General features: G+C 38.5%; 1 protein-coding gene across 3 annotated transcripts in view; it reads right to left on the reverse strand.

Moving 5' to 3' along the window:
* Nucleotides 1-12284, reverse strand: part of USP53 (ubiquitin specific peptidase 53) — a 57772-nt gene that overhangs the window by 38056 nt on the left and 7432 nt on the right. Inside the window, exons 2-3 of one of the 3 annotated variants that reach the window (XM_027543722.1) lie at nt 3036-3206; nt 1207-1898 (exon numbers count right to left, since the gene is read on the reverse strand). In XM_027543722.1, the coding sequence (XP_027399523.1) occupies nt 1207-1350 (144 nt within the window). In that variant the 5' untranslated portion in view covers nt 1351-1898; nt 3036-3206. Of the gene's footprint in view, nt 1-1206; nt 1899-3020; nt 3207-12284 lie in introns of all 3 variants that reach the window. The other 2 variants (XM_027543721.1, XM_027543720.1) reach the window with 2 other exon arrangements.

Consider the following 12284-nt stretch of genomic DNA (forward strand, 5'->3'; position numbering starts at 1 on the left):
ACAATTTATTCCAAGGTTTAAGAAGTATTGAGCAACTGAGAACACAAGTCTGGGTCAGATGTCTGACCCAGACATCTGACACCTGACACATTCACGATGCACTCATTTATCCAATGAGTTATTCAAGCAGGACTTCACTTTCTGCTCTCAAGTTTCAGGTGCCGATGGTCGTTCAGTTGCTAAGTTGTGACCAACTCTTGCGACCCTGTGGACTGTGGCCCACCAGGCTCCTCTGTCGATGGGATCTGCCAGGCAAGAACACTGGAGTGGGTTGCCGTTTCCTTCTCCAGGGGATCTTCCCCACCCGGGGACTGAACCCACGTGTCCTGCACTGTAGGCAGGCTCCTGCATCACAGGCGGATTCTTTACTGACTGAGCCACCAGGGAAGCCCCTGGAGGGGGAAATAGAGCAACAGAAAGAAAAATACATGAAAAGCTATTTATTTTCAACAAAATCTTTTAAGGTACATTCTAGGGTCAGTAGAAAAACATTTCAATATTCTGAATCTTCTTTACCTTTCATACTGTAGAGAAGAATAAAGGCACCTATGAAATCTGAAAACATTGAATAAAAACTATCATATATAAGAAAGGATATTTATCTAAGGCAGAAACTGGATTACTACATATTTGCTAATTAAAAGAATTTCTAAAAAGACTGAAGCAAAAGCAATTAACTGTAAATTTAACTAAAACAGTGGTGTCCAAATTACAATTCTAAAAAGGTGATTTAAGGCCACAGTGGGAGGTGAAGGGAGTTTGAGAAATGAGGATTAAAAACTCATTCATTCTTATTTTAATCCAAGCAGCTTGTTTTTGTTTTTGTTTTTAAATGCTATTAGCAGACTAAACCACCACCATGAGGATTCATCTGAATTTCTTAACCAAAACAAGGGTGGGGCAGAATACAGTAGCTAATTAAAAAAAAAAAATTTATGTATTTTAGAAGCATTCTTACTTCACTAAGTGAACATTTAAGCCACAGATGTTTTTATATCCTAATAATGTAGCATTCTGTTGAAAAAATTTTCCATTTATTATAAAACCCAAAATGCCCAGTCAAAATATTTGCTACTATTAAAAGTGATATTAAAAAGTCATTCCAGTCAATAATAACAACTTTATTCCTCATTTACAAGTTAAAGAGGCATTAAAGAATTTCTTGAAAGGCACTTTTTAATATTTGACAAGAAACGAACGTCTCACCTGTACAGCACTGTTGAGAAAGCAGCTGTTTTGTCCTGGTTCATTCAACAAGCCTTTGGTAGGGGCCAGGGATAGCATACTCCCAGGCTGATAAGTTTTTCCGAGATTGCCACCAGGTTTCCGTAAGAATTTTACCCATGCCATTTTCAAGCAACTTTGCTTGCATTAAAGCTAAGATGTGTGTACCTATGTGATACTTCTGATGATAAAATGGATGGGGTCTTGAATGGTCCACTTACATCTGCTCCAGTCTATTACAAAAATGTAAGTTTCCAAGTCCATATCTTTCCTGATGCTGTAGTTTTGAGGACTTTGTCAAGTAAAAATAGGATACAAAAGCATTAAGGTTCTGAAAACTCAACAAGAAAGCTATTTTAAACAAGGCCTTAAAGATTTAAAAATCTTTGTGCTAAATTTTGTAAGAGGACAATTTAAGATGAAAAAGATTAAAAGAGTTTTTAAAAACTGTTAAAAATAACCTCGATGGGGAAATCATATTCTTTAAAGCACAAGTCATTTGTCTTGATGGTTTCAAAAACAGATGATACAAAAAGATGTAGAGTTAGCATTTGGTATAATTCCTTTGGTCATTTGTTTTCCTTATGTTTTTTTAACAAGAAAGAAGACTCTTTTCCAGGTGAAGTTATTAAAGATGACTCCATATTTCATACCAATGTGACCTCAAAGCATATCTACAAGAAAAGAAAAGAAATGTTTAAATAAAAGGCTAATCAAGAATATTCCTTTTTTACTTTATGAACACAAATATTTAATACATTAGTAAAATAGTATATGTACACTCATAAAAGGATCAGAATAAAGTTCTTTTCAAATTAAGAAAATGTAAACATAGTTCATCATTTACATTTTCAAAAAATATCAAGGTGATATTAATCACTATCTACTTCAAGATTTCAATGGTTGCACGATGGTTTCAAAAAGACTACTAGAATTAACTTAGATTTCAGGTAGTCCTTTGAATAATACTAACTTTACTGTCAATACTATTATATACTTCTGTTTATTAAAACAAATTCATCTACAGAGACTCTATATCATCTCTTACTCTACACAGAATCATATTTCTCTAAGAATGTCAATAGATTTTATGTAAACTGACCTGCATTAAAACTCAGGAGAAACATTAAATTGATAAATCTTAGGGAATTAAATTTCCACACTGTTCATGAACACATGCTCCTGGCTAAAAGGATTTCAAAATGTTCAACTTCTTAATTAAAAACAATCAAGTATTACTAACAAAGTTTAATCAACTGAATTTTTTTCTGCATTCTTTCATTCAACAAACATTAGACTGAGACAGGTTCTGTGCCAAGCACTGGAACTGACATTTTGATGAGGAAAGAGAGACCTTAATTCAGTGAATAATAAATTGTAGAGTGTACTAGAAGAACTGTGCACTGAGCGCTAACATAAAAACAATGTAAGCAAAGGGGATGAGAAGTGTATATAATGGGAGATGGTTTGAACTTTTAAACAGGAAAGTCACAGAAGATATAACTGAGAAGGTTACCTTTACACAAAGATTTGAAGGAGGTGAAGATGCTATCTTGGAAAAGACTTTCCTAGCAGACTGAACAGCATGCCTGGCATACCAGAAGACTGTAAAAAGCCCAGCGTGGCAGAAGAAACATGAACAAAGAGGAGAGTAGACAAAAAGAGAGGATCCCTGGGAAAGAGAGATCATGGTGGGCCTCCAAAGTCCTGTGTAAGGACGTGTTTCAATTTAAACTCTGGGTGAAGGGCCCTAAGTTTACTTCATAGCGCAAAAACATGAGAGGAAAGAATGTTACCAGTCAGTTCAATACCACTGATCAAACGCCCAATATGCTGGCAAAGCACTGAGGAATAAAGAAGAAAAGCAGTAGTCTTCACAGAATTCAGGTCGAGAGACTCTTGTTTCCAGCCCCACATATTATTGATCATGTCTTAGATGTTTGGTCTTAGATAAAATCTTGTCATCTGATTCATAGCTTCATCTAAAAAATGGAAACAACAATAATAAAAGCCCTGCTTAAGACAGGTTAAAAGTTTCAAGACTTATAAAACACTGCATTATGTTAGCTGTTTTCTTCTTTTTAACTCTGTGGATTGTAACTTCTTCTAAAGTGATCTAAATGATTCTGAAAACTTTCATAGAAACTTTTAATAAACGCAGTCATGATTTTACAATAGTAAGGGAGCACTGTATCAGTAGTAAATTTGTATTTTTTTTAAATTTTATTTTATTTTTTAACTTTACAATATTGTATTTGTTTTGCCATATATTTGAAATGATATTCTCTCAACAATCATATAACTAGGCACCAGGTCTTACCCTGAACGGTTATATTTATGAAATAATCCCTACCATAATGAGTTCGGTTCTGTGATGGACACAGACACAAACAGATAATTTAAAAAATATTTAGCTGCTGTTCTTGGGCAAAATGTCAAATTAATATGTCCTCCTGGTTTTCTTCCTCCAATGCAACTCTGTGGAGATTATAAAAAAGCAACAAATAGTCTAAGTAGAAACAGGGAAAAATATTAAGTACAATAACTGGCTCATAGACTGGGAGAGAAATAGCATCCAGAGACACAGAGGGCCAAATGTTACAGACTGGGAAGATGTTGCTAGTTGTGAACTTTTCCATTCTTCACATTGCTCTAGGCCGAGAATTCCCACCCCACACAATGCAATGAAACAGGAAAGTTCTGTTACCACCCCAGTGCCATTTGGAGGGTAATTGAGATTAAAACATCAGGTAAGCATCAGAGTACAGCCAGTGGTAACAAGTGCAACATGAAGAAGTAGATGTTTTTTCAGGAAGTCCCTTGGTTTTTCTGTGATCCAACAAATTTTGGCAATTTGATCTCTGGTTCCTCTGCCTTTTCTAAATTCAGCTTGTACATCTGGAAGTTCTTGATTCATGTACTGTTGAAACTTAGCTTGAAGGATTTTGAGCACTATCTTGCTAGCATGTGAAATGAGTGCAACTGTCCAGTAATCTGAACATTCTTTGGCATTGCCTTTCTTTGGGATTGGAATGAAAATTGACCTTTTCTTGGAGAGGGCAGTGGCACCCCACTCCAGTACTCTTGCCTGGAAAATCCTGTGGATGGAGGAGCCTGGTAGGCTGCAGTCCATGGGGTCGCTAAGAGTCGGACACGACTGAGCGACCTCACTTTCACTTTTCACTTTCATGCATTGGAGAAGGAAATGGCAACCCACTCCAATGTTCTTGCCTGGAGAATCCCAGGGATGGTGAAGCCTGGTGGGCTGCCGTCTTTGGGGTCGCAGAGAGTGGGGACATGACTGAAGCGATTTAGCAGCAGCAGCAGCAGCAGTCCTGTGGCCACTGCTGAGTTTTCCAAATTTGTTGGCATATTGATTGTAGCACTTTCACAGCATCATCTTTTGGGATTTGAAATAGCTCAGCTGGAATTCCATCAATTTCACCAGCTTTGTTCATAGTAATGTTTCCTAAGGCCCACTTGACTTCACACTCCAGGATGTCTGGCTCTACGTGAGTGTGAGTGATCACACCATCATGACTATCTGGGTCAAGACCTTTTTCGTACAGTTCTTCTGTGTATTCTTGCCACCTCTTCTTAATATCTTCTGCTTCTGTTAGGTCCATACCATTTCTGTCCTTTATTGTGCCCATCTTTTCATAAAATGTTCCCTTGATATCTCTTTTCTTAAAGAGATCTCTAGTCTTTCTCATTCTATTCTTTTTTGCTATTTCTTTGCATTGTTCACTTAGGAAGGCTTTCTTATCTCTCCTTGCTATTCCCTGGAACTCTGCATCCAGCTGGGTATATCTTTCTCCTTTGACTTTTCTTAGCTATTTGTAAAGCCACCTCAAACAAACACTTTGCCATCCTGTATTTCTTTTTCTTGGGGATGGTTTTGGTCACCACCTCCTGTACAATGTTATGAATCCCATCCATAGTTCTTCAGGCACTCTGCCTACCAGATCTAATCCCTGGAATCTCTTCGTCACCTTCACAGTATAATCATAATGGATTTCATTTAGGTCATACCTGAAAGGTCTAGTGGTTTTCCCTATTTTCTTCAATTTAAGCCTGAATTTTGCAAAAAGGAGCTCATGATCTGAGCCACAGTCACAAGAAGCAATGGTTAGAATCGGACATGGAACAACGGACTGGTTCAAAATTGGAGAAGGACTATGTCAAGGCTGTATATTGTCACCCTGCTTATTTACCTTTTATGTAGAGTACATCATGCAAAATGTTGGGCTGGATGACTCACAAGCTGGAATCAAGACTGCCAGGAGAAATATTAACAACCTCAGATATGCAGATGATACCACTGTAATGACAGAAAGTAAAGAGGAACTAAAGAGTCTCTTGATGAGGGTGAAAGAGGAGAGTAAAAAAGCTGGCTTGAAATTCAACATTCAAAAATGTTAAGATCATGGCTTCAGGTCCCACTACTTCATAGCAAATAGATGGGGAACCAATGGAAACAGTGACAGACTTTATTTTCTTGGTCTCCAAAATCACTGTGGATGGTGACTGCAGTCACGAAATTAAGACACTTATCCTTGAAAGGAAAGCTATTACAAACTAGACAGCATTATTAAAAAGCAGGGACATCACTTTGCCGACAAAGGTCCATATAGTCAAACCTATGGTTTTCCCAGTAGTCATGCATGGATGTGAGAGTTGGACCACAGAGAGGGTTGAGTGCCAAAGAACTGATGCTTTTGCACTATGGTGTTGGAGAAGACTCTTGAGAGTCCCCTGGACTGCAAAGAGATCAAAACAGTCAATCCAAAAGGAAATCAGTCCTGGGTGTTCATTGGAAGGACTGATGCTGAAGCTGAAGCTCCAATACTTTGGCCCCGTGATGCCAAGAGCCAACTTACTCGAAAACACCCTGATGCTGGGAAAGATTGAGAACAAGAGGAGAAGGGGGCGACAGAGGATGAGATGGTTGGATGGCATCACTGACTCAACAGACATGAGTTTGAGCAAACTCCAAGAGATAGTGAAGGACAGGGAAGCCTGGCATGCTGCAGTTCATGAGGTCACAAAGAATCAGATATCACCTAGCAACTCAACAACAAGTGGAGACACCTTCAAGGCCCCTGCATGTTCTATCCTCACTCTACCCCAACAATCTACCAGTGTGTCAAAAGAATAATGTGTCACTGGAAAATTAATAAGATTTATTCCAGGAATTCAAATGTAATTCTGTATTTACTCTTTCAGTAAATATTGGGGAAGTTGTGAAGAAAAAGAGCTAACACAGCAATATTTACAGCAGCTGAAAGGTGGAAAAACAACCCATATATTTGACTAAAGAATAAATAAAATATGGTGTATGTGTGTATATGAATGTGTGTGTACAAACATAACAGAATACATTATTTAGCCATAAAAAAAATGAAGTACTTAAACATGCTACAACTTAAACACCAAAAACATGTTGATAAGTGAAAGTCACAGAAAGTCACAGTCACACTGTAAGATTCCATTCATCCAAAATGTCCAAAAGAGACACCTCTAGAGACAGACAGTAGATAAGTGGTTGCTTACACTGGAGACGAGAGGGCCATGGAGAACAAGTGAAGACAGGGTTGGAAAGTGATAGCTAAAGGGTATTCAGATTTTTCTCCTTCCAGTTTTATTGAGACATAACTGACACACACACTGTATAAGTTTAAGGTGGATAGCATAAAGATTTGACTTAATACATGATGAAGTGATTATCACAATAAGTTCAGTGAAATATCCATCATCAAATATAGATACAGAATTAAAGAAGTAGGAAAAAATATTTTCCTTGTGATGAGAATTCTTAGGACTGACTCTAAGAACTTTCATATAACAAACAGCAGTGTTAATTATAATCATCACGTTGTACATTACATTCCTAGTTCTTATTTATCTTATAACTAGGAGGCATAACCTGTACCTTTTGACAACCTGCATCTAGTTTACCCACTTCTCCAAGACCCCACTTCTGGGTAAACCACAATCTGCCCTTTTTCTATGAGTTTATTTGTATGTTTGCTTGTTTTTAAAGTATAACTGACCTATAACATTATGTTAGCTCCTGTTATACAACATAGTAATTTGGCACTTCTACACATTTCAAGGAAAAAAAAATGTTACAAAATGTCACCTTACAAAAACATTACATAGTTATCGACTGTATTTCCCACACTGTACATTTCATACCCATGACTGGTTTACTTTGCAAATGGAAGCTTATTCCTCTTAAGCTCCCTCACATACTTCCTTCTTCCCTGCAACCTCGGTCCTCTGGCAACCACTTGTTTGCTCTCTATATTCATAATTCTGTCTCTATTTTGGTATGTATAATTGTTTTGTTTTTTAGATTCTACATATAAATGAAATCACACAGTATCTGGTTTTTTATACATGATTTATTTCAGTTAACGTAATACTCTCTAAGGTCCGTCTAAGTTGTCACAATTGGCAAATTTCATTTTTTATGGGTGAATAATATTCTACTGTATGTATATAAATACATGCAGCACCTCTTCTTTATCCATTCATCTATCGATGGACACCTGGGTTGCTTCCATATCTTGGCTGTTGTAAATAATGCTGCAGTAAACATAAAGGTGCATACATCTTTTCAAAATAGTGTTTTTGCTTTCTTCTGATAAACAGGAGTGCAATTACTGGATCATTTGACAGCTTTTTTTTTTTTTTGGCAGTCCTATTTTTAATTTCTTGAGAAGTTTCCATATTACTTTCCACAGTGGCTGGCCAATTTATATCTCCGCCAATGGTGCACAACGGTTCCCTTTTCTCCACATCCTGGTCAACACTTGTTACCTGTTGTCTTCGTTTTGGCTGTGCTGGGTCTTAGTTGTGGCTTTTCGTTGAGACATGCAGGATCTTTATTAGAAGCACATGGATCGCGTTCCTTGCCAAGGATGAAAACTAGGGCCCCTGCATGGGAGTGCGGAATCTTAGTCACTAGACTACCAAGAAGTCCCTGTCGTTTTTTTAAATGTCAGCCATTCGGTGATATTTCATTGTGTTTCTGACTTGCATTTCCTTGATGATTAGTGATGCTGAGCATCTTTTCATGTGCCTGTTGGCAATCTATCTTCTTTGAAAAAAATATCTATTCAGATCCTCTGCCCATTTTTTAATCAGCTTATTTTTCTTCTGATATTGTATTGTATGAGTTCCTTGTATATTTGGGGTATTAATCCTTTATCAAATATATTATTAACAAATACCTTCTCCCATTCAGCAGGTAGCCTTTTCCTTTTGTTGACAGTTTTCTTTGCTGTGCAAAAGATTTTTGGTTTGATGTAGTCCCATTTGTGTATTTTTACTTTTATTTGCTTTACCTGTGGAGGCATGCTGCTGCTGCTGCTAAGTCACTTCAGTTGTGTCCGACTCTGTGTGACCCCATAGACGGAAGCCCACCAGGCTCCCCCGTCCCTGGGATTCTCCAGGCAAGAACACTGGAGTGGGTTGCCATTTCCTTCTCCAGTGCATGAAAATGAAAAGTGAAAGTGAAGTCGCTCAGTTGTATCCAACTCTTAGCGACCCCATGGACTGCAGCCTACCAGGCTTCTCTGTCCATGGGATTTTCCAGTACTGGAGTGGGGTGCCATCGCCTTCTCCATAGCCCCCAAAATATTACTAAGACTAATGTCAAAGATAGTGTTGCCTATGTATTCCTCCAGAATTTATGGTCTTAGGTCTTATATTTCAATGTTTAATCCACTTTGAATTTATACTTGTGCATGGTGTGACACATTAGTCCAGTGATTCCTTTGCACAGAGTTATCCAGTTCTCCCAGGACCATTTACTGAAGACTTTGTCTTTCCCGCTGTATATTCTTGCTTCCTTGTTATAGATCAACTGTGGGTTCATTTATGAGCTCTCTATTCTGTTCCACTGATCTATGTATCTGTTTTTCTGCCGTATTATATTCTTTTGGTGACTGCAGCTGTGTAATATAGCTTGAAGTAAGGGGTCATGATATACCGAGCTTTACTCTTCTTACTCAAAAATGTTTTAGCTATTCAGGGTCTTTTTTCCATACAAATTGTAGAATTATTTGGCCTAGTCCTGTGAAAAATGCCACTGGTGTTTTGATACAGATTGCACTGAATCTGTAGATTGCCTTGAGTAGTAGGATCATTTTAATAATATTAATTATTTCAATCCATGAACATAGTATATCTTTCAATCTGTTTGTGTTGTCTTCAGTTTCTTTAATCAGTGAATTGTCTAGTGACCAAACAGGAGATGGCAAGAGTGAACGTCGACATTTTAGTAATCAGCGAACTAAAATGGACTAGAATGGATGAATTTAATCAGATGACCATTATATCTACTACTGTGGGCAAGAATTCCTTAAAAGAAATGCAGTAGCCATCACAGTCAACAAAAGAGTCCGAAATGCAGTACTTGGATGCAGTCTCAAAAATGACAGAATGATCTCTGTTCATTTTCAAGGCAGACCATTCAATATCACAGTAATCCAAGTCTATGCCCCAACCAGTAATGCTGAAGAAGCTGAAGTTGAACAGTTCTATGAAGACCTAAAAGACCTTCTAAAACTAACACCCAAAACTGATGTCCTTTTCATTATAGGAGACTGGAATGCAAAAGTAGGGAGTTGAGCAATACCTGGAGTAGCAGCCAAATTTGAAATTTGGGCTTGGAGTACAGAATGAAGCAGGGCAAAGGCTAATAGAGTTCTGCCAAGAGAATGCACTGGTCATAGCAAACAAGAAAAGAAAACAAAACAACAAACAAAAGAGGAATCTACACATGGACATCACCAGATGGTCAACACTGAAATCAGACTGATTATATTTGTTGCAGCCAAGATGGAAAAGCTCTATACAGTCTGCAAAAACAAGACAGGGAACTGACTATGGCTGAGATCATGAACTCCTTATTGCCAAATTCAGACTTAAATTGAGTGGGGAAAACCACTAAACCATTTAGGTATGGCCTAAATCAAATCCCTTATGATTATACAGTGGAAGTGAGAAATAGATTTAAGGGATTAGATCTGATAGAGTGCCTGATGAACTATGGACAGAGGATCCTGACATTGTACTGGAGACCGGGATCAAGACCATCCCCAAGAAAAAGAAATGCAAAAAAGCAAAATGGCTGTCTGAGGAGGCCTTACAAATAGCTGTGAAAAGAAGAGAAGCAAAAAGCAAAGGAGAAAAAGAAAGATATACCCATTTGAATGCAGAGTTCCAAAGAACAGCAAGGAGAGATAAGAAAGCCTTCCTCAGGGATCAATGCAAAGAAATACAGGAAAACAACAGAATGGGAAAGACTAGAGATCTCTTCAAGAAAATCAGAGATACCAAAGGAACATTTCATGCAAAGATGGGCTCGATAAAGGACAGAAATGGTATGGACCTAACAGAAGCAAAAGATATTAGGAAGAGATAGCAAGAATACACGGAAGAACTATACAAAGAAGATCTGCATGACCCAGATATCAGGATGGTGTGATCACTCACCTAGAGCCAGACATCCTGGAATGTGAAGTCAAGTGGGCCTTAGGAAGCATCACTACGAACAAAGCTAGTGGAGGTGATGGAATTCCAGTTGAGCTATTTCAGATCCTAAGAGATGATGCTGTGAAAGTGCTGCACTCAATGTGCCAGCAAAGTTGTAAAACTCAGCAGTGGCCACAGGACTGGAAAAGGTCAGTTTTCATTCCAATCCCAAAGAAAGGCAATGTCAAAGAATGCTCAAACTACCGCACAATTACACTCATCTCACACGCTAGCGAAGTAATGCTCAAAAATCTCCAAGCCAGTCTTCAGTAATACATGAACTGTGAACTTCCAGATGTTCAAGCTGGTTTTAGAAAAGGCAGAGGAACCAGAGATCAAATTGCCAACATCCACTGGATCACCGAAAAAGCAAGAGAGTTCCAGAAAAACATCTACTTCTCCTTTACTGACTATACCAAAGCCTTTGACTGTGGGGATCACCACAAACTGTGGAAAATTCTGAAAGAGATGTGAATACCAGACCACCTGACCTGCCTCTTGAGAAACCTGTACGCAGGTGAGGAAGCAACAGTTAGAACTGGACATGGAACAACAGACTGGTTCCAAATAGGGAAAGGAGTACATCAAGGCTATATATTGTCACCCTGCTTATTTAACTTCTATGCAGAGTACATCATGAAACGCTGGGCTAGAGGAAGTACAAGCTGGAATCAAGATTGCTGGGAGAAATATCAATAACCTCAGATATGCAGATGACACCACCATTATGGCAGAAAGTAAAGAAGAACTAAAAAGCCTCTTGATGAAAGTGAAAGAGGAGAGTGAAAAAGTTGGCTTAAAGCTCAACATTCAGAAAATTAAGATTATGGCATCTGTTCCAATCACTTCATGGCAAATAGATGGAGAAACAGTGGAAACAGTGGCAGACTTTATTTTTGGGGGCTTCAAAATCACTGCAGATGGTGACTGCAGCCATGAAATTAAAAGATGCTTGCTCCTTGGAAGAAAAGTTATGTCCAACCTAGACAGCATATTAAAAGGCAGAGACATTAATTTACCAACAAAGGTCCATCTAGTCATGGCTATGGTTTTTCTAGTGGTCATGTATGGATGTGAGAGTTGGACTATAAAAAAAGCAGAGCACTGAATAATTGATGCTTTTGAACTGTGGTGTTGGAGAAGACTCTTGTGAGTCCCTTGGATTGCAAGGAGATCCAACCAGTCCATCCTAAAGGAGATCAGTCCTCGGTGTTCATTGGAAGGACTGATGTTGAAGCTGAGCTCCAATACTTTGACCACCTCATGAGAAGAGCTGACTCATTGGAAAAGACCCTGATGCTGGGAAAGATTGAGGGCAGGAGGAGAAGGGGACGACATAGGACGAGACAGTTGGATGGCATCACCGACTCAATGGAGATGGGTTTGGGTAAACTCCGGGAGTTGTTGATGGACAGGGAGGCCTGGCGTGCTACAGTCCATGAGGTCACAAAGAGTCAGACACGACTGAGCAGTTGAACTGAACTGAAGTACCAGACTACAGTCCATGGGGTCAC

This window comes from Bos indicus x Bos taurus, chromosome 6 (assembly GCF_003369695.1).
Source record: "Bos indicus x Bos taurus breed Angus x Brahman F1 hybrid chromosome 6, Bos_hybrid_MaternalHap_v2.0, whole genome shotgun sequence".
Taxonomy (NCBI): Eukaryota; Metazoa; Chordata; class Mammalia; order Artiodactyla; family Bovidae; genus Bos; species Bos indicus x Bos taurus.